Here is an 18,352-nt window from a genome sequence, read left to right as displayed (position 1 = left end):
GTGTGTATGGTGTGTGTGTGGTGTGTGTGATGTGCGTGTGTGTGGTTGTGTGTGTGATGTGCGTGTGTGTGTGTTTGTGTGTGTGTGTGTGTGTTTATGTGTGTGTGGTGTGTGTGGTGTGTGTGTTTATGTGTGTGTTTATGTGTGTGTGGTGTGTGTGTTTATGTGTGTGTGATGTGTGTGTGTGGTGTGTGTGTGGTGTGTGTGATGTGCGTGTGTGTGTGGTTGTGTGTGTGTTTATGTGTGTGTGATGTGTGTGTATGGTGTGTGTGTGTGGTTGTGTGTGTGATGTGCGTGTGTGTGTGTTTATGTGTGTGTGGTGTGTGTGTTTATGTGTGTGTGATGTGTGTGTATGGGGTGTGTGTGTGGTGTGTGTGATGTGCGTGTGTGTGTGGTTGTGTGTGTGATGTGCGTGTGTGTGTGTGTGTGGTGTGTGTGGTGTGTGTGTATGGTGTGTGTGGTGTGTGTGTGCGTGTGTGTCCCCACTTGAGCCCCAGGCTCTGGGGTTACTGCAGATGCGCTCATATGGCCTCTCCCCAGCTTCTCAAGGCCCCAGGTCCTGACCAGGGCCTCCCACCCCCCTGCACCCTACAACAAGCTCAGCTGCCCGTGACGGCATAAGGAAGGTGGTATAATAGAGCCGGGCACGGAGTCCATGACCCCAGGAGTCTCATGGGCTGAGACCAGTCCATGCCCAGGGCCCAGGCCCTGCCACCCCAGCCTCGCCAGCCCCTGGCACCGCAGACAGGACCGAGACAGAGTTCCTAGTCCATCTTTATTTCTCGTCTCCGCAGGTAAGGGCAGGGCCTGGGCGTGGCCACAGGTGGGCGCTAGTCCTCCTCCGCGAAGGTGAAGGGGCTCAGCTTGTAGCCACTGCCTGAGTAGAACTTGTTCTGGAACTCTACCCTGGGGTGACAGGGGGAGCTGGTGAGGGGCAGGCTCCCCGACCCTCGTGTGGCCGGGGCCAGCCAGGCGGGCCGCTCACCAGTGCAGCCGCAGTGCGTGCAGGAAGGCCGAGAGCCCCTCCATCACCAGCAGGATGGCCACGGTCAGCACGGCGAAGGCGGCGAAGACGGGGACCAGCACCACGGCCGCCACGCCCAACTCACGGCCCATGCGCAGGCCCACACGCATCACCATGGCCCACAGGACCTCCGACAGCTCTGGGGATCGGGGGGCAGCAGTGGAGGCCAGGGCCCAGGGGGTGCCCACCCGGCCCCCGGGGCAGCCTGAAGCCCCCCCCCCGGCCCCGCGGGGCCACTGGGGCACCTCCTCCAACATCCTCACTTTACAGAGGGCATGCTGAGGCCCAGCGCAGTGACCCGCCCAGGCCACCCGGCCAGCAGCTCGAGTGTCCGCAGCAGCCAGGGCCTGACCCCCGGCCAGCCCGCCCGCCGGCGGCCAGCTCACTCACGGGCATGGGCCAAGCTCAGGGCCCAGAGACGCAGGTAGGAGGCCGTGTTGGAGATGCAGCCCAGGCAGAACTCGATGGTGTGGATGGCCTGGTGCATGAGCACCTCGGACAGGACAAACTGGGGGGTGGGGGGCGGTGAGGGGCAAGCCGGGCTGGCAGCCACCCCCCCACACACACACACACTCAGGAAGACCACACCCACCTCGGCCTCCTCTCCATTCCCTGGGCACCCCGCCTTCTCCTCCTCAGAGCCCCAGCCAGCCATGGAGGCGTCGGAGTCGTCCAGAATCCCGGACTTGTCCTCTTCCTGGGGGTGGGGGGCAGGCCGCATCAGCAGGCCCCCAGCACTCAGGAGGCCGAGGGGCGGCGAGGGTGGGGCCGAACCTGCCATCACCCCACATGCCCCCCTCCCCACCCCGAGCCTCTACCGGCTGGCGGCCAGTGGGCCTCAGTGAGCGACGGTGGCGCCAGCGCAGGAACAGGGGTGTGCCGAGCAGCAGGACGGGCACGGTGGCCAGGGCCAGGACCACCAGTGCGGACTGCACCACCTCCTGCGGGGGGGGGGGCCTCCAGTGAGCCTCTGCGAGCCACGCGCCCGGCTCAGGGCCCCCGGAGCCCGCAGCCCATTCCGCCTCCCCCAGGGCCCCTCGCTAAGCCAGGGTCCTGGGGGAGGAGCTGCCAGCCCCCAGGGCGCCACTCCCAAGGGGGGCTTCCCGCCGTCCCTCCACCTCCCTGGCTCACAGCCTCGGGCCTGCATCCCCGCTTCGCAGATGAGGATCCTGCCGCTCAGGTGAGGTGCCCGCCCCGGCCTACCTGCCCGGGGAAGAGGGGCTGGTTGGTGGGGCTGTGGGAGAAGAGGAACATGTTGATGAAGTGGATGAGGATGCTGGGGGCTGTCGCAGCGCCGGCGGCTGAGACCCGCAACCACTTGTAGATGACCAGGAAGACGAGGTAGCCGAAGAGCCCCAGCAGGAAGATCAGCTCGGGCAGCGTCTCCAGGAGCAGCCGGTGCCACTGGCCAAAGTGCCTGGGGGGGGGGCGGTCACCAGGTCAGCCACCGGGCCGCCCTGGCCCCGCCTGGCCCGGTGCCCCCACCCTCCCCGGGAGCCCAGGCCCTCACACGTGGTTGAAGACTCCCAGGACCACCCCGAAGGTCATGTGGGTGACCCCGAGGATGATGGACATCTTCATCTTGAAGGAGTTGAGGAAGCTCAGGTGGTTAACGGCCAGGCTCCAGACCTGGGGTGGCAGGAGGGACGGGTGTCATGCAGGGGCCTCCCTGCCCACGTCCCTCTCGGCAGCCCCTCTGCCCCCGGCGGGGTCCGCTGCGGGGCGGCAGAAGGGAACGGTGGAGTGCCCACACAGGCCAGGCAACCGGGGCCCAAACCCCAGCTCCTCCCCACCAGCTGCCCCTGCCCCTGTGACCTCCTGTGCCTCTGCGTCCTCGTCGGTGAAACGGGAGCAGCGCTAACGTGGACCTCGCGGCACAACCACCAGGACGGTACCACGTCCTGGCGCACGGACAGGACACAACAGTGCCCAGCCCGGCGGGCTCCGAGCAAGCCACGCTGCCCTCGCCGCCACGCGCTCCTCTCTGCTCTGAAGGGGCTGCTGCAAGGTGGGCCCCTCGTCCTTGCAGACCCCGCACCTCCCGCACCCACCACCAGGCCAGGCCCTCGGGAGGGGCTCGCAGATGTGGCGGAAGGAGGGCGAGGGTGCGGGCTAGCATCAGGGTCGAGGCTGGGTCAGGGTTAGCGCAGGAGCCCCGGCCCGGCCCTCCCACCTGCCCGCGCCCCCCCACAGCAAGTGGCCGGGACTCACGGGGTCAATGCCGAAGGGGTAGGGTCCCAGGAAGACACCGCTGACTGCGGGGTCCAGGGTGAGCAGCGGGTGCTCGGCCAGGAACGCGTCGCTGTGGCAACAAGGGCGGGCGGTCAGGGGCTGCCGGGGGCCGCGGGGACCGTGGGGGCTGCGGGGGCCGCGGCCGGGCCTCACCTCCAGCCGGACTGGGTGGCCATGGCCGCCACGCTCCAGCCCGAGGGGAAGATGGTGGTGGCGCGGCTGAAGCACTCATTGTAGATGAAGCCGGTGTAGACGGAGAACAGCCCCATGAGCAGCAGCAGGTAGCGGCCACTGAAGAAGGTCCGCCAGATCTAGGGGCGGGGGGCGCCATGAGGGGTGGCCCCGGCCCTCCCCCCCCACCCCGCGCCCCGCCCCCCCTCACCTCGTTCTGCGCCGCCTTCACGGCCGGCCGGTTCTCGGCGAGCACCATGGCCAGGGCGAAGAGGAACATGAGCAGCCCGTGGCCCACGTCCCCGAACATCACGGCGAAGAGGAAGGGGAAGGTGATGATGGTGTAGGGCGCTGCGGGCAGAGGGGCCAGGCGGTCAGGGGCACGTGCGCAGCTGGGACCCGGGGAAACGTGGAGGGAGTGCTGGCGAGGCAGGGACGCCAGACCGCGTGTCCTGGCTGTGTGACCACGGGCTAGTGACTCAGCCTCTCTGAACCTCGGTTTCCCCATCTGTACACCGGAGGCAGCAGCACTCCGACTTCGCAGGGCTCGGTCTGCGAGTCTATCCAGGGGCGGGATTGGCGGGCCGCAGCACTCGGTGCAAACCAGCTCCCGCCGGGGTTATTGCCAGAGCCGTAAGCAGAAGCTCAGAAAGGACCGAGAGCCCGTGGCCATCCTGACGGGCACGTGGCAAGTCCCAGAAAGCCGAGCTGGTCACGTCACCTCTGAGGTCTCGCTTTCCCTTCAGTAAAATGGGCCAAATCCCTAACGGGAGTTACAGGACTGAAGTGCGCGTCCCTGTTCCGAGCTGAGTCGTGTCCCTCCCGAGAAGAGGAGCTGGAGTCCTAGCCCCTCAGAAGGCGACCCGAATGTGGAGGCGGGATCTTCACAGATGTGAAGGTCCCCAGACCCATTCAGTGGGAGGCCACCGCCATTTCAGCAGGAAGCTGGCCGTCTCCCGGCCCAGAGCAGAGGCCCCCCTGGAGCCGTCTCCCCTGAAGGAAGCACCTGACGCCGGGATCTCGGACTTCCGGCCTCCGGACCAGGAGACGAGAGACACCTGGAAGGGCCCCCATCTGTGGTGCTTTGTTACAGCAGCCCGAGCCGCCTCCTACCTCCCAGGGTGAACGCCCCGAGGCCTGGTGGCTGATCATCAGCCCCACAAACCGTGGCTATCTGGTGATCAGGCTTGTTCTAACTGGACGGGCCTCTGCTAACACAGAGGAACCACGAGCATGTGACACGGGATGCGGGCCCCAGCTCAAGCTCCGCGACGCAGATCCTGCAGGGATGGCAGGCCCCAAAGGACTGCACGTGACCCCGGTCATCGTTCACTCGGCCTCACGGTCCATCCTCGTGTCCTGCCTATACCGCGCTGGGGGGCCGTGCGCCCTGCCTCTAGCCCACCAGCTCATGCCGGACCCTTCCCTGGCCTATGACTCCGAAAATGGGCCCCACCACGGCTCACCTCCCACACCCATTCTCTGGGCTGAGACCCACTGCGGTCCCCACCCAGTGACACGGGGAGCGTGCTGGGCCACTGACCACACTGCAGCAGCCTGGAGGCAGCAGAACTGGGCAGGTGACAGGCAGATGCCACGGCCCCCTGCCTGCCCCCCAACTCCCCACCCCTCAGCTGCTTCCCTACTGGTTTCTCCCAGCAGCACCTCTCTTCATAGGCCACTTGCGCCAGACTCCCCCCCTCAGGGCCCGCTTCTGGGAGAACCCGACAGCACCCAAGTCAAACTTCTTAAACACACAGTGGGGCCGGACGAAGCAGCTCGGCAGGCTGACTGTGGCCTCGGGGACTGCTGATCTGCAATCTGTCAGCCTTCTCAGCCTGCTCTGAGGGCCGAACTCTTATTCCCATTTTATAGATGTGGAAACGGAGGCTCAGAGAAACTTAAGAAATGGGCCAGGGTAAGCGAGTCAGACCTCAAACTTGAGCCCTTCATGCTGCAAAGCCTGTTCTTTGCACCACCTTGTGCTGGATCCCTTGCAAGCTTGACTGGGCGGGGGGGCAGTTGCTGGGGGTAAACATAAAGCTTGCACGATGCCTCCCCCTGCTCCCCAACATGATGGGAGTGTGCTTCTCATCTTAAGGGGGCAGGACAGGCCCAGTGTGGAGATGCCGCCCTCCCGGGCTGGGGGCTCCCCGGCTCTCACCCGGGTTGACCTCCTGGTAGCGGCCCACGCCGTAGGCGTCCACGATGCCTTGGAAGCTGGCCGTGAAGCGGTTGGTACGGATGAGTGTGGGGGGCATGTCCCGGCAGGGGATGCGGTGAACCACGGCGCTCACACCCGCCTCACTCTGGGGCACCCGAGGGGCAGACAGACACATGAGACTGACGGCGGGAGGCCTTCAGGGACCCTCTGACACCCCCCAGCCAGACCCAGCTGGAGATGTGGGGCTCACCGCGCAGGCACCCGGGAGATCTGGGACAGCCCCTCCCCTCTCCCCTCTCTGTGAAATAGGACCAGCAGCCCCACCTGCCCCAATTCAGGGTGACTCAGGGAGAGCCCGAGATCAGCTGGACCAGAATTCGCTTGGGAAACAGGAGGATGCTGCTTATCCAGGTGGCCCAGGAGAGGGAGGCCCCTTGCCACGTGTGAGCACCTACTAGGGGTGTGCAGCCTGCCGGTAGGCACGCTATGCGACCCCTAGAGGGCCATCACACCCATTTCACAGATGAGTAGCCTGAGGCTCCCTCCAGTGGCTCAAGATCTCGGGGGCCAGTGCCTGTTGAGCCGGCCTCCCGGGTGCTCTGGCCCCTCCCCGGGCTTCCGACAGCAGGAGCGGGAGGGCTTGGGCCAGGTCCTCAGGGCAGACTCCCTGAAGGACGGGGAGCCCGGGAACAGGCAGCGTGCTGGGAGAAGGGGAGTGCGGGAGGGCCCCCTCCAGCCCCCCCCCCCGCACTCACCGAGCTGCCCTGCAGCACCTGCTGAAGGGTGGGCAGGTCGCTGGAGGCGCACCAGCCCTCGGCGATGAGGCACTTGTGCGTGGCACTCACGCTGCACTGGTTGAGCACCAGGTACACCGCCTTCATCTTGCGGATCTGCACCTGCCAGGGCGGCAGCAGCTGCTGCACCCGGCCCAGCACCTGGCTCAGGAAGCGCTCCGTCTCCCCCAGGACCTGAGGCCAGAGCCGGGGGTGAGCGAGGGCGGGGTGCGGCCAGGGGCCGGCGGGGCGTCCAGCAGGGGCCGCGAGCGGGCGCCCACCTCCTGCAGCTCGAGGCTCTGTTGCTGCAGCTGCTGCAGGGCCCCGAGGCGGCCCTCCTCCTGCTCCACGAACGGGAACACGTGGCAGTGGAAGCTGGCGGGGGAGGGGGCGGCATGAGTGGGGGGCGGGCAGGGGGCCCTGGTTGTGCAGGGCGGCGGATGGGCCGGGGGGGGGGGGCACCAGGGTCATCACCAGTCCGTGATCTTGCGGATCTTCTGCCCAATCTGCTCGCCCCAGTAGGAGATGACGAAGGTCATCCATGTGGCAGGCTCACCCTGCGGGAGGGGGCCCGCTTTACCGGGAGGCCCGCCGCCCCCCGCCGCCGCCGCCCCCCGCCCGGGCCTCCCTGGCCCTCACCGTCACCGGGTCCTCCAGCTGCTGCTCCGTCTCCCTGAAGCTGGCGATGAGGAAGCCCCGGCAGGCCCTCCAGAGCAGGCGCTCCAGGGCGGCGGCCTTGGTGGGCTTCACAGCCCCTGCCACGAAGCTGCGGGGCCCGGCCACCCTGCTCAGGACGGCCAAGCAGGCACACCCGCCCTGCTCCCCGGGAGGAGGCCGGGCCAGAAGAGGGGAAACTCCCACGAGCGAGGGAGATTCTGGGCCTGAAGGAGGAGGCTGGGGGCAGTCTGAGAGTGGAGGAGGAGAGCACTGGACGAGGAGTCCGACAGGAAAGAGCTTGAAGCGCCCCTTACTTACTTGACTCTCAGGTCCTGGTGGGACCCCCCCGGGGGCTGGAGCAGGGGGCTTCTTTCCAAGAGCCCATCCGTGGGGGCGGCTGCCAACTGCGAGCCAAGAGGCACCGTGAGCCCCGCGTGCCCACGTGGGGGCCTGGCACCCCCTGCCCTCCCATCCCAGGGCTGGCGCTGACCGGGAGGTGGTGGCCCTGGCCCAGCACGGCGGAATGCAGCTGCAGCTGGTGCAGCTGGGCCCGCAAGGACTGCTGGTTGCCCCGCACGTCCCGGAGCTCCCGGGCCAGGCGATCCGTCTCCTCCTGGATGCGCAGCAGGTCACGGGGTGGGGGTGCCAGCAGTCTCCCCTCGGGTGGGGGTAGCACCAGCCCAGCCCGCCGCACCTCCTCTTGCAGGAACGCTGGGTGCAGAGCAATGGGCGTCAGGGGAGGCCATTCGGGGGCCCGCACCAGCTCATGGCCGCTGTTGGCCAAGGCCCACCTAATGTCTAGGGGGTCCCAAACACTGCCCCAAACTCACCTGGCTGCTGAGTCCAAGACCCCCAGAAAAACCCCAGGCCAAACCTCTAGCCCCAAAGGTCCGCTCTCCTCCTCGTGAGCTCTCCCTCCCTGCTCTCCCTTGGCCACTGCCCCGCTCAGGGCCTGGGTCCCACAGTGGTGTTCCAGGCAGGCTGGCCAGAGCACTGGGGGGCCTGGGACAAGAGCGTGCACGGAGGCGCACATACCACCTGCCTGATGACTTAAAAGCTATCCGTCAAGCTAACCAACCATTAAACGAATATGCTCTATTCTCCCCTCTCATAGGCTCCTCCTGGGAGGGGCTGCCAGAGTGCAGGGCAAGGGCCCCTCTTGCCTGGGTTGAAGAAGCGGCTCCTTGGGCCACCTGACCCTGGATACCGGCCTCTGCCCACCCCAGTCCATCTGTAGCAGAGAAAGCTCTGTCCATGCCTCTCCCCTGCTTAGAAACCACAGTGCTTCCCAGCATCCACTGGATGAATTCCTAGGTCCTCATGCAATATTTGAGGCCTCTTCCAAGTGAGCCCCATTCTCAAGGGCACCCCACGGACCCCAGCTGCCCTGTCCTGGCTCTGCAGGGCCTGGCCTGGACCTCCCTTCTGTCTTCCAGCTGGGGGGCCAGGACTCTTCCTTTCAGGCCAAGCTCGACTGGCACCTCCTCCAGGAAGCCTGCCTGGGATGTGGGCCTGAGGCCAACTCACTGAAGGTTTTCTCCAGCTCTTCACAGCGCCGAACATCCCCCACGAAGCGTCTCTGGAAGGCACTCACCGAGGCATTGAGCTGTGGTTGCCGCACAGAGGGGTCAGATTTCTGGGGAGGGGGCCAGGGAGGTCCCACCCAGGGGCCCGGGCTTGGCTCTCTGCGGGCCATAGCTGCCTCCCCCCAGAAAGGTGCCGAACATGCCCTGAACCTCCAGACGCCCAGCTGGAGACAGACCAGGCTTTGCGTGCTCTGGGGAGGGTGCGACAGGGCCCCGGAGGCAAGGTGGCCTCGGCCGGAAGGCTGGCCTTTCAGAGAGCCGCGTACCCGGGGCAGGGGCTGCCGGCATTCGAGCAAGGGCCACTCTGGGGAGGAGGTGGTATATCATGCAGGGGGCGTCAGGACGAGCCCCCTCCCGCGCCTGGCCGGCCCCACTCACGTCTCTGAACTCCGCGAGACCCAGCTCGCCAAGCTGGCTCACGCAGGTGTAGGCAGCAGGTGTGGGCAGGAAGAACTGGACCAGCGCCACCTCCTCACCCCGGAACATGGAGCCCATGGTCCTGCGGGCCGGGCCGGGGCGGAAGGCTCATCAGGGCGGGCCAGACAGCTCCCCATCGACTAGGAATTCTGGCCACCTCGGCTCACGTGATCCATGGAAGGTCCTGCTACCAACCCCGTCTGACAGATGGGGAAACTGAGGCCCGGGAAGGCTCGAAGGGGTGCTGAGGTCACACACGAAGTAAGCGGTGCAGCTGGGAGTGGAGCCCGCCCTGGCTGACCTCACGGCCTGACCCCCCCCCCCCCGCCAAGCTCTTTCCCGGCTGCCTCTGCCCCGTCCCAGGCACCCACCCCGAGCCCTGGTGGCCGCTGGCTCTTCTCCCACGTGCCCTCTGCTCCCACTGTCTCTCCTCTGTGACCTGCCCTCACCCTAGATCCTACTCATCCTTGGGGCCCCAGGCCAAGGGTCGCCTCCAGCCGCCGGCCTCTTAACTGCCACAGCCCTCGGCTGGCCATGAACCCTTGTCCTTCTACACCAAGGAGTGTCCATCCATGACAACAGACAGCCGGGGCTGAGGTTGGGGCTGTCCCTGCCCCGCCCCCCGGCAGCTGGAGCCCCCTCCCTCCCTGAGGTGTCTGTGTGTGCTGAGGGGGTGGGAGCCTCATTGAGGGCAGAGAGGCCTGAGGGCGGGGGAACCTCCCACCGAGGCCTGGACCGCTTGGCGACCAATGGCCAAATAGGGGCGGAAACAGCCTTCCAGGTGTCGAAACCCACGAAAGCGAAACTGTGGAAGCTGACATGGGCAGGATGGCCTGGCGGGGCCCTGCCCAGACGCCGCGGGGGGAAGCCCTGCAGATGCCCCAGCCATGAGCCAGGACTCCACAGCCGCTGCTCTTGGGGCCTGGGGCCAGCCACTTCCCCTCTGTGGGACTCAGTTTCCTTAGCTCTCAAAGTGTCAGGGAAGGGGACGGGCACGGGTGAGGTCCCCAACTGAGGGTGATCATTTGGCGCCAAAGTGCCCCGCCTGCTGTCTGGGCCAGCGGGGCCCTGCCCAGCTGGTCACTTCCTCCCCTGGGCCTGGTTTCCTTCAGTCTAAATAGGGACTGCAGCCCCGGCCCCAGCCTGGAAGAGGAGAGAAGGCAGAGAGGGAGCCGGAGACCGCAGCAGTACTGGGCCCCGGACAGGGAAGGGTGGGCAGGAGGAGCTAGGTTCCATCCCCAGAGGGCCAGGGACCAGGGTCCAGAGTGTGGCTCAAGCTGTGACTGGCTGTGTGTCCTCGGGGGAGTCTCTCACCTTCTCTGGGCCTCTACTTCCTCTTTGGGTAAATGGGACTTGCCACCCCCAGGAGAGACAGGACCTGAGTGAGACGACAAAAATAGAGCCTCCACGTAACCCTTCACCCATGCTACCTCACTGAAACCTAACAGCAATCCTGGGGAAAGAGGACCCTGTACCCTTGTTTTACAGAGTTTCAACGGACGGGTCAGTGCATCTGGAGAGGTGAGGTCTGGGATCAGGTGGTCAGCCGGTGGCCAAGTCAGGCCGGAGGCGGGTCTGGAAGTGCCAGTGCACAGTACGGGCTCAGGGGAGGGCTGTTCTCTGCCCAGGGCACCCTGAAAGGCTGGGCTGCACAGATGAGGGGGTTGTAGAGAACGAGGTCTGGGGACCCAGGGGGTGCCGCAGCCCCAGGCTGTGGCGAATCCAGCCTGGTACCCCTCACTCACAGGGCCTTGGCCTAGGGCAAGTCCCTTGGGCGGGAATACCCTTGGGTGGGGTGGGTGGGGTGTGGAGGGACCTGGTCAGACCCCTCCCCCACATGTGAGGACTCCACTGGCTCACCCCTTACCCCCCCTCCTCCCTGGCCCCTACCCAAGCCAGGGGCCACCCCACTCCTTTTAATGGAGCAAATGAAGTTTCCTCAGTCCTGTGGCCTTCAGAGTCCAAGACTGCAGCCCCCTCCTCACTCTATCCCCCCCCCTCCTCCTTCAGGAACCCACCAGATCTCTCCTCTGAGCCCCTAATCCATGATGATGAGAGCTGAGCTGGAGGAGACGGCCTGCTGCTTCCCCTATTCCAGACTGGTAGGCTCTAGAGTTAGAGTGACCCCACTTGCCTCTAGCTCTGCCTCTTCCTAGTTGGGTGGGCCTCAATTTCCTCATCTGTAGAATGGGTCCCTCCCTCCGAGGAAGATGCCACAGAGAAAGCCCTGAGCGCCACCAGAGCACTACCGGGATGGGCAGAGTTGGGCCCAGTAGTTAGCGGCTGTTAACTCCCCATCCTCTTCCTCTTCCCTTCCCCCACCTCCTCCTCCTCCTCGTCGCCACTGTGGCCCCCACCAAGGCCCGACACCCGGCGGGCCGGCAGACTTGAGTCGCATGCACTGACCCAGCCGGGCGGGGGTTCCAGGAACCCCTTCCCGGGGCAGGGCGAAGCGAGGGTGGCAGTCGGAGCTGGGGGGCTCTGCAGACCCCGGCTGGGGCACACTCACCCCAGGGTCGGCCGCACGCGCCGCTGCTCGGCTCTGCGCTCGGGGCTCTGCGCTGCCGGCCGCGGCGCCCACGCAACTCACTTTCCCCGGCGGGCGGGGCCGCAAGGGGCGGGACCACGGAAGCCCCGCCCCGCCCCGTCCGGGCCTGGTGGGGAGGGGCACCGGAGTCCCGCGAGCTGCCGGCGGGGAGGCAGGGCTCGGGCGGCGACCCTGCCCGCCCTCGCCTCCTCGCGGGAGGCTGGGGGACCACTGGGGGCGTGGGGCGGGGAGGCCGGGAGACCCGAGCGGAGACACCAAGCAGCGCCGACCGCGCCCGCCTACGTGGCCGGGATGCGGGTGCGGGGAGGCCTCCGGGGCTCGAGGATGGGAACCCCCCCCCCACCTAGAGGGCTCGCTGATGGGACCCCAAAACACTGAGGCTTGGGTCCAAGAGCCGCGTGTCCCCAGCCCGCTTCCCCACCTCTGGGACCCCTTTCCTGAAGCCGCATTTGCACCCGTCCTTACACCTTCCTGCCTCTGACCACCCAGACCTAGGGCCCACCTAGGCTCCAGGCCCAGGGCTCTGTGCTCTTGGGTGGATGCTGCCCCTCTCTGGGCATTTTTCCTCAATGGCACCGGAATACTGAGGGCTGGGCCATGGCTGTGTTGTTCCACTCAGGGCAGGGCACCCAATGGTAGTTGCTGCTCGTCCTGTGGCTGGGGGTGTCCCAGTGACTTTGCTAATGAGCTCCCCGCTTGGTCATGTCCCAGCACCCCTGAACGGAGGTCACGAATGTCCAGCTGCCTGCACTTTGGACAGGCCAGGACCATACCCACTGGGGACAGGAGGGACAGGGGGCCTCTCAGCTCTGGTGATCCTTGAACCTCACATGGCAAGGTCCTCTGAGGGGTAGGGGAGCTGTCGGCAAACAGAGCCCCAGAGCTGGGGGTGGAAACAGTTACAGCCAAGGTCAACATCCTCAGAAAAATGGGGGGACCCAGTTCTGGGGCATCATAGGCCCGTTTCCGGGGGGGGACCCTCAACACAACCAAACTGAGCACCAGTGGGGCCCTCAGGCCAATACTTCCTGGTGCAGGGGAAACCGGAACCCCGCTGTTACAAAACGGCATTAGAAGGACCCTCCTGAATCACGCACAAAGTTTCTGACCAGTCAGAAAAGGAAAGAACCAAGTCAGGAGCTGGACAGTCTGACCCATTTCTAACAGATGTGTTGTGTGTACAAATATAGGCTCCATGACAATGATCTAATGCTGGTTCTATCTGGGAAAAGTGCAGTTAGAGGTGATCTAGGATTGGCAAGCCCGTCTCATTACTGCAGGGCTCCTGCCTCCCACAGCCACTAGGGCTGCAGGGCGCTGGGCACACGGACACTTCCTAGGTTCTGCTCTTCCCTTCGGGTCCTGCCCTTTCTCACCTCTGCGCCTTGTTCCTTAGGCTGTGGGGGCCCAGGCAGGGCCTGACCACTTCAGCACCAGGACGATGGCCCAGGTGTCAGCAGTCACGAACAAAGGGAATGAGCTGGAGAAGGCTAGGGTTCTTTGCTACAGGCCTTCTCAGAGCCTTGAATGTGCTCACATGAAGTGCCTATCCGAGGAAAGAGGGCACTTGGGGCATTTCCCATGCTGACTGGTCCATGGAACAACTCTCCTCTCTTTTCTTTAGACAAAGCATCACGGGAGGTTAGTGTTTTGTAGAGTGCTTTTGGAAACGGTGGAAAAGGAAGGAGGGGCCCAGATCCCTGACCTGAGCTCGTGTTTTCATGGGACACATGCTGTGTGATCCCGAGCAAGTCGCTTCCTTCTCTGAGCTGGTGTGCTCACAGCTGGGGACAGGCTGAAGCCCTTTCACGGTGCCTGGCACCGAGTCCCGGGGGGGCGGCTTTTCGCCGCTCCATCCACACGGGGCTAGCACACGGCCCCAGCACACGGCCCCGCAGAGAACCACACCTCTGCTGGATCGCAAAGCAGAAGTTCCGAGGGCAGCAGCCAAGCCCTGCAGCCAGCTCTGGGGAACTTGGGGCAGAAAGGGGATGTGGCTGGAGATGAGGCAAGGCCAGCTCAGGGGCAGCAGGGCCTGCGTCACCTCCTTGTGACTGCTGCCCTGGAGCAGGCCTCTCCCTGCCCCCAACAAGGACACCCTGACCTTTCTGAGGTTCCCCCACTCGCTGGCCTTCTGCCCGAAGCCTCAGGAGACTCGAGAGCCGTAGGGCCGTAGCTGTGCGTGGCCCTACCCTTTGGACATCCAGGATCGTGGGGACAGCAGACCCGAGACTAAGCCCTGGGGAGCATGCCCAGGAAGAAGTGTGCGCAGCAGGGGGGGGCTGGCGGCCCAGCCATGGCCCCCAGAGTCCCACGGGAAGGCCAGGTCACCTCCGCTAGCTCCCCTGAAGGGCCTGCGAGGGGAGGGACCCACGGGCTGCACCGTCCCGGCCTGAGTCAGGACAGAGGCAGTGCGGGAGGGCAGAGCTTTTTTATTGGGCGGCAGGGGCCGCGGGCCAGCCGGGCGGGGGCGTCAGCGGTAGAGGTAGTCGGCCTGGATGTTGGCGGCGATCTCGGCCTCCCACTTGTCCCCGTTGCTGAGCAGCTTCTCCTTGTTGTACAGGAGCTCCTCGTGCGTCTCGGTGGAGAACTCGAAGTTGGGGCCCTGTGGGCGGGTGCAGGTGCGGCCCCGTTAGGCCCCTCCGAAGAGCCTCTGCCCCCGGCCCCTGCCCACCCCAGGCCCGCTCACCTCGACGATGGCGTCCACCGGGCAGGCCTCCTGGCAGAAGCCGCAGTAGATGCACTTGGTCATGTCGATGTCGTAACGGGTGGTCCGGCGGCTGCCATCGGCCCGCGGCTCAGCCTCGATGGTGATGGCCTGGGAGAGGGGTACCGGGCGTCCCTGACTGCTCGTGTCTGCCCCCTCCTGGGGGCTCACCCCAGGGCCCCAGAGCAGACCTGCCACCCGCTCTCAGCCTGATGTGCCCTTCCCACTGCCTCTCCCGAGAGGCCCCCGTCACGCTGCCCTAGCTGCCACTTTTGTTAAGCGCCGGCACCTGCTGCTGGAGCCCAGGTCTCACGGGGGGAGGGCTGTAACGTGCTGTGTTCACTGCAGCACCTGCGGCCCCGGGGGGGGGGGGTCCCCAGGACTTGCTCGACTGCTGGTCATTGTATACTGAACCCTCCCATTTACATCGTTATCCCCCTTTCATGGATGAGACTCAGAGAAGTTGAAGGGCTTCCCAAAGCCACACAGCAAGTGAGGGGCAAAGCCCAGACTCGAGGTAGGTCCTTAACCCTCAGTTTCTGGGTACGGCCTGTGCCAGCAGCGAGAAGGCCTGGGGCCTCCCACGGCCAGAAGAATGTTTAAAGGGGGTTTGCCAAAGGCCCTCATGTGTCCCCAGGAGTGTAATGCCCACGATTCAATGGGACCTTAGGCTGGTAGCCTTGTTTTTTCGCGCCTCAGTTTCCTCTATAAAAATGGGGGAAACAACCTCTACGTCCTGGAGTTGCTATAAAAGTAAGTCATGAGCTGGAACAGTGCCTGGTCCATGCCCGGTGCTCATGGCCTTCCTGTGCTCCAGGATCAGAGACATCAAGGCCGCGGCCCATGGCCTGCAGCAGCCGCTGGGAGGGGGCGCTCACTGTGTGGACGGTGACCGACCACAGTGCCTGGCGCTCCGGCTGGGCCTGCCCATGGGTCTGCCTGAGAGCCTCAACTGCATCTTTCCTTTCTTTTCTTTTGTTTTAAAGATTTATTTATTTGAGAGAGAGACGGAGTGCGTGCAGGGGACAGGGGGGAGGGGCAGAGGGACAGAGAGAATCCAAGCAGACTCCGCACTCAGCGCAGAGCCCGATGTGGGACTTGATCTCATGATCCTGAGATCATGACCTGAGCCGAAACCAAGAGTCGGCCGCTTAACTAAGCCACCCGGGCGCCCCAACTGGATGTGTTCCTACGCTAACGGGTCCTGACTCCGGGGGGGGTCCGTGTAGGGCCCTCCAACAGAACTAATGCTGGGGGCTCAAAGGAGCAGCACCCGGGGGCAGGGAGGGCCTCAGCTGTGGCACGTGTGTCCTTGGGGCTGGTGACAGGCACACACACAGAGATCCTAAAACTGCTGCTGCGTTCAGGGCAAGACTGGAGCCTTTCAGGTACCACCGTGTGGCTCCCCAGCCCAGGTTTCACGCCACTGACCAGATCCCCGATGGCAGGACCCACAGGTGTCATGTGGCCTGCTCAGGGCTGCAGCCTCCCCCGTGAGTGGCAGGGGTCCGGGGCTCACCTGGGCGGGGCAGACGGCCTCACAAAGCTTACAAGCGATGCAGCGCTCCTCTCCCGACGGGTACCGACGCAGCGCATGCTCTCCCCGAAAGCGAGGGCTCAGTGGGCCCTTCTCGAATGGGTAGTTGATGGTGGCAGGCTCCCGGAACAGGTAGCTCAGGGTCATGCCCAGGCCTGTGGGCAGCAGGTGCACGGTGGGTGGGAGCCCTTCCTCCCTAACAATCTGTGCCCACCCCCCGTCCTGCCAAGCTCCCTTCCCCCAGGGCCCACCTCGGATGAGCTCAGTCCACAGCAGGGTCTGAGCCGCCCTGTCGGTCACCGCCTTCATGTCCATCGAGGGGTCCCGCATGTTCACGAACTCTGCAGGGGAGGTGGGTTTAGAAGGGGCCGTGGCAGGGCCTCTCATGTGCCCATGTCCCCGAGGAATCCAACTCAGGGAGATAGGGCCTCGTCTTCCTTCCAGCTGGGCCCCAAGGGCTTGTTCATTCATCAAACCTTCCGGCCTCAGCAAGCGCCCTTCAGGGCCTGTCTCTGGCTCCGGGCAGTCCTTGCCCACTTCTCCCTGTGTGTGGGCAGCCGTCCGAGCCCAGGAATTGAGGAGGGTGGGAAGGGGCTTGGGCGGTGAGGTCCTGGCAGAGGACGGACACCCGAGCCTCACACCTGGCAGCTCCCTCCCTGTCCCACGCAAGGGAGCTCTGAGCTCAATGTGTGGCCACAGGGAAGGCTCCCCACCCCCTCACTGACAGACCCTGCCCCCATGAATCATATCCAGTCTTGATCATCACACAGAGTAGAAACAGAGGCTCAGAGAGGGGGAGCCTCTGGCAAAGCCAGGACTAGAACCTAGGCCTCCACCCCTGCCTCTGGCAGGTTCATGATCAGGAAAGCCTGAGGGTCAAGGTGCCCCAGGACTCACTGTAGGTCGCTGCCACTGTGCTGCTGTGGAGGCTCCGGCCAGTGGGACGCCCTGGAAGGGGAGGGATTACACTGTGCAGCTGCAGCCTCGTGTCGGGAGACTGGGCTCCCCCCTGCACCCCAGGAAAGGCTCCCTCGGTCCTACCTGCATGTGCAGCCTGGGCCAGGGCCCGAAGCAGTGTTGGGGTAGTCAGGCAGCGCATCTGCAGGCATGAAAAGGGAGGGAGGCACGGGTGGGTCCCAGGCCTGTCCCCATAGGAACTCTGGCACAGCAGGAGCCCGGACCTCAGTGCCGCTGTGTCACCTGGTCTCCGATTTACCCCCATTCCCAACAGAGGCACAGAAGGCCTCCCTGCTCCCAAGAGCGGCACCTCCCAGCCCTGCAAACCTGACCCAGCTCGGCTGGGGATAACAGTTAGGGAGTATCTGTGGACGCTGTGTCCTTTTTTTTTTTTTTTTTTTTTTTAATTTTTAAAAGATTTTATATATTTACTTGACAGAGAGAGAGAGACACAGTGAGAGAGGGAACACAAGCGGGGGAGCGGCAGGCAGAGGGAGAAGCAAACTCCCTGTGGAGCAGGGAGCCCGATGTGGGGCTCGATCCCAGGACCCGGGGATCATGACCTGAGCCAAAGGCAGATGCTTAACGACTGAGCCACCCAGGCGCGGCCCCCCCATCCCGTGTCCCATCTTATCTCACCATCTAAGAAATCTTTAAAATCCATCCCTTCTATCTCTCCCCTCCCCTGTTCATCCTCCCCGGATCTGACCCAAATAACACTGCCAGCAGTCACCAGGATTGAAAGCTCACGGTGTCAGGCACTGTGTTGGGGGTCACACACACTGTCATCCGGTCCTTACAAGGACCCCACGAGAGGCCCAGATGAGAAGCTGAAGCTCAGCCGTGTTAAGTGACTTGCCCAAAGTCACACACACTGGGGGGTGGGGGACCAGTACGTGAACTCAGGCCGGACTCCTTCCCCCCGCTCCCCCCCCCACGCGCGCGAAACCCTTTAAAGGCTTAATAACCCTCGGGACCACATTCCTTTCCCCACCATCAAGGTCCTTCTGGAACGGTCTCCCCACCTGCCAAGTGACCTTGGGCGGGTGAGGTCATCTTGCACGTTTTCTCATCTGTTAAATGGGGGTCATGAGAGCGAAGGGGGTTGTACGTGCCCAGAGCCTGGCATCTAGCCGAAGCTCAAAAAGTGACCCTCCCGTGACAGATGACTTCCCGCGGGCCCCTCTCCTCGGACCGCTGACTCCAGCGCCAGGCGCCCTCTAGCCTGACACCTGCCCGGACCTTCCCCGTGACCTCCGACCCCACGGACGCGGGCGGGGCATGCGCCTTGGCGGTGCCGGCTCCCGGGTCCGCCCGCGGCACGCCGAAGGACACCTGGACCGCCAGCCCTGAGCAGGCCGAGATGAAGCCCGGCCGCAGAGCCGGCGGGGCCGAGGAGAGCACCACACTCACCCCCGACGCCGCACCGCCCAGGCCCGGCTTTTAACAGCTGAGCCCCAACACCTACCTTGAAACGCTCTCGCTCCTTCCCTTGCTGAGCGGCCTGTCCGCCGAGGGGCGGAGCCTACACTCTGAGACGCTGCCATTGGACCGGCTGGTTTCACCTTTTCCTCGCCCA

At 64.7% G+C, this 18,352-nt stretch overlaps 2 protein-coding genes across 6 annotated transcripts; both read right to left on the bottom strand.

The window, feature by feature from the left end:
* Positions 1 to 521: 521 nt before the first annotated feature.
* TCIRG1 (T cell immune regulator 1, ATPase H+ transporting V0 subunit a3) lies at positions 522 to 11,622 on the bottom strand. 4 transcript variants are annotated; one of them, XM_032414962.1, is made up of 21 exons: positions 11,534 to 11,612; positions 10,339 to 10,402; positions 8,986 to 9,106; positions 8,549 to 8,627; positions 7,512 to 7,732; positions 7,340 to 7,425; positions 7,004 to 7,130; positions 6,839 to 6,921; positions 6,646 to 6,739; positions 6,347 to 6,559; positions 5,592 to 5,736; positions 3,639 to 3,778; positions 3,410 to 3,567; positions 3,236 to 3,326; positions 2,535 to 2,653; positions 2,228 to 2,441; positions 1,843 to 1,965; positions 1,617 to 1,721; positions 1,415 to 1,532; positions 986 to 1,163; positions 522 to 906 (listed from the first exon to the last, which is right to left on the bottom strand). In XM_032414962.1, exons 3-21 carry the CDS (start codon positions 9,100 to 9,102, stop codon positions 831 to 833), a joined length of 2,487 nt encoding a protein of 828 aa, XP_032270853.1. In that variant the 5' UTR covers positions 9,103 to 9,106; positions 10,339 to 10,402; positions 11,534 to 11,612; the 3' UTR covers positions 522 to 830. The 4 variants fall into 4 exon arrangements, with proteins under 4 accessions (XP_032270853.1, XP_032270856.1, XP_032270855.1 ...); XM_032414965.1 differs by having other exon boundaries at positions 6,347 to 6,481; XM_032414964.1 differs by lacking the exon at positions 11,534 to 11,612 and adding an exon at positions 11,043 to 11,489.
* Positions 11,623 to 13,991: 2,369 nt separating this feature from the next.
* On the bottom strand, positions 13,992 to 18,308 carry NDUFS8 (NADH:ubiquinone oxidoreductase core subunit S8). Of its 2 annotated transcripts, none has more exons than XM_032414210.1 (7): positions 18,242 to 18,308; positions 16,858 to 16,915; positions 16,714 to 16,764; positions 16,068 to 16,157; positions 15,799 to 15,971; positions 14,262 to 14,390; positions 13,992 to 14,177 (listed from the first exon to the last, which is right to left on the bottom strand). In XM_032414210.1, exons 2-7 carry the CDS (start codon positions 16,913 to 16,915, stop codon positions 14,046 to 14,048), a joined length of 633 nt encoding a protein of 210 aa, XP_032270101.1. In that variant the 5' UTR covers positions 18,242 to 18,308; the 3' UTR covers positions 13,992 to 14,045. The 2 variants fall into 2 exon arrangements, with proteins under 2 accessions (XP_032270101.1, XP_032270102.1); XM_032414211.1 differs by lacking the exon at positions 18,242 to 18,308 and adding an exon at positions 17,799 to 18,223.
* Between the last annotated feature and the right edge of the window lie 44 nt (positions 18,309 to 18,352).

The sequence above is a fragment of the Phoca vitulina genome, unplaced genomic scaffold, assembly GCF_004348235.1.
Source record: "Phoca vitulina isolate PV1807 unplaced genomic scaffold, GSC_HSeal_1.0 scaffold16, whole genome shotgun sequence".
NCBI classification, from domain to species: domain Eukaryota; kingdom Metazoa; phylum Chordata; class Mammalia; order Carnivora; family Phocidae; genus Phoca; species Phoca vitulina.
This window is presented reverse-complemented; position numbering and strand designations above follow the sequence as displayed.

Bases quoted from the DNA above. Each gene is read 5' to 3' on its own strand.
- NDUFS8 (XM_032414210.1), bottom strand. From the start codon at position 16,915: ATGCGCTGCCTGACTACCCCAACACTGCTTCGGGCCCTGGCCCAGGCT. The intron at 16,158-16,713 runs GTGAGTCCTGGG...CCTCCCCTGCAG, and splicing joins CACAGTGGCAGCGACCTACA to AGTTCGTGAACATGCGGGAC. The intron at 14,178-14,261 runs GTGAGCGGGCCT...ACCCGCCCACAG, and splicing joins CGGTGGACGCCATCGTCGAG to GGCCCCAACTTCGAGTTCTC.
- TCIRG1 (XM_032414963.1), bottom strand. From the start codon at position 9,102: ATGGGCTCCATGTTCCGGGGTGAGGAGGTGGCGCTGGTCCAGTTCTTC. The intron at 6,740-6,838 runs GTGATGACCCTG...CTCCCCCGCCAG, and splicing joins ATCCGCAAGATCACGGACTG to CTTCCACTGCCACGTGTTCC. The intron at 1,164-1,414 runs GTGAGTGAGCTG...CCCGATCCCCAG, and splicing joins CCTGAGCTTGGCCCATGCCC to AGCTGTCGGAGGTCCTGTGG.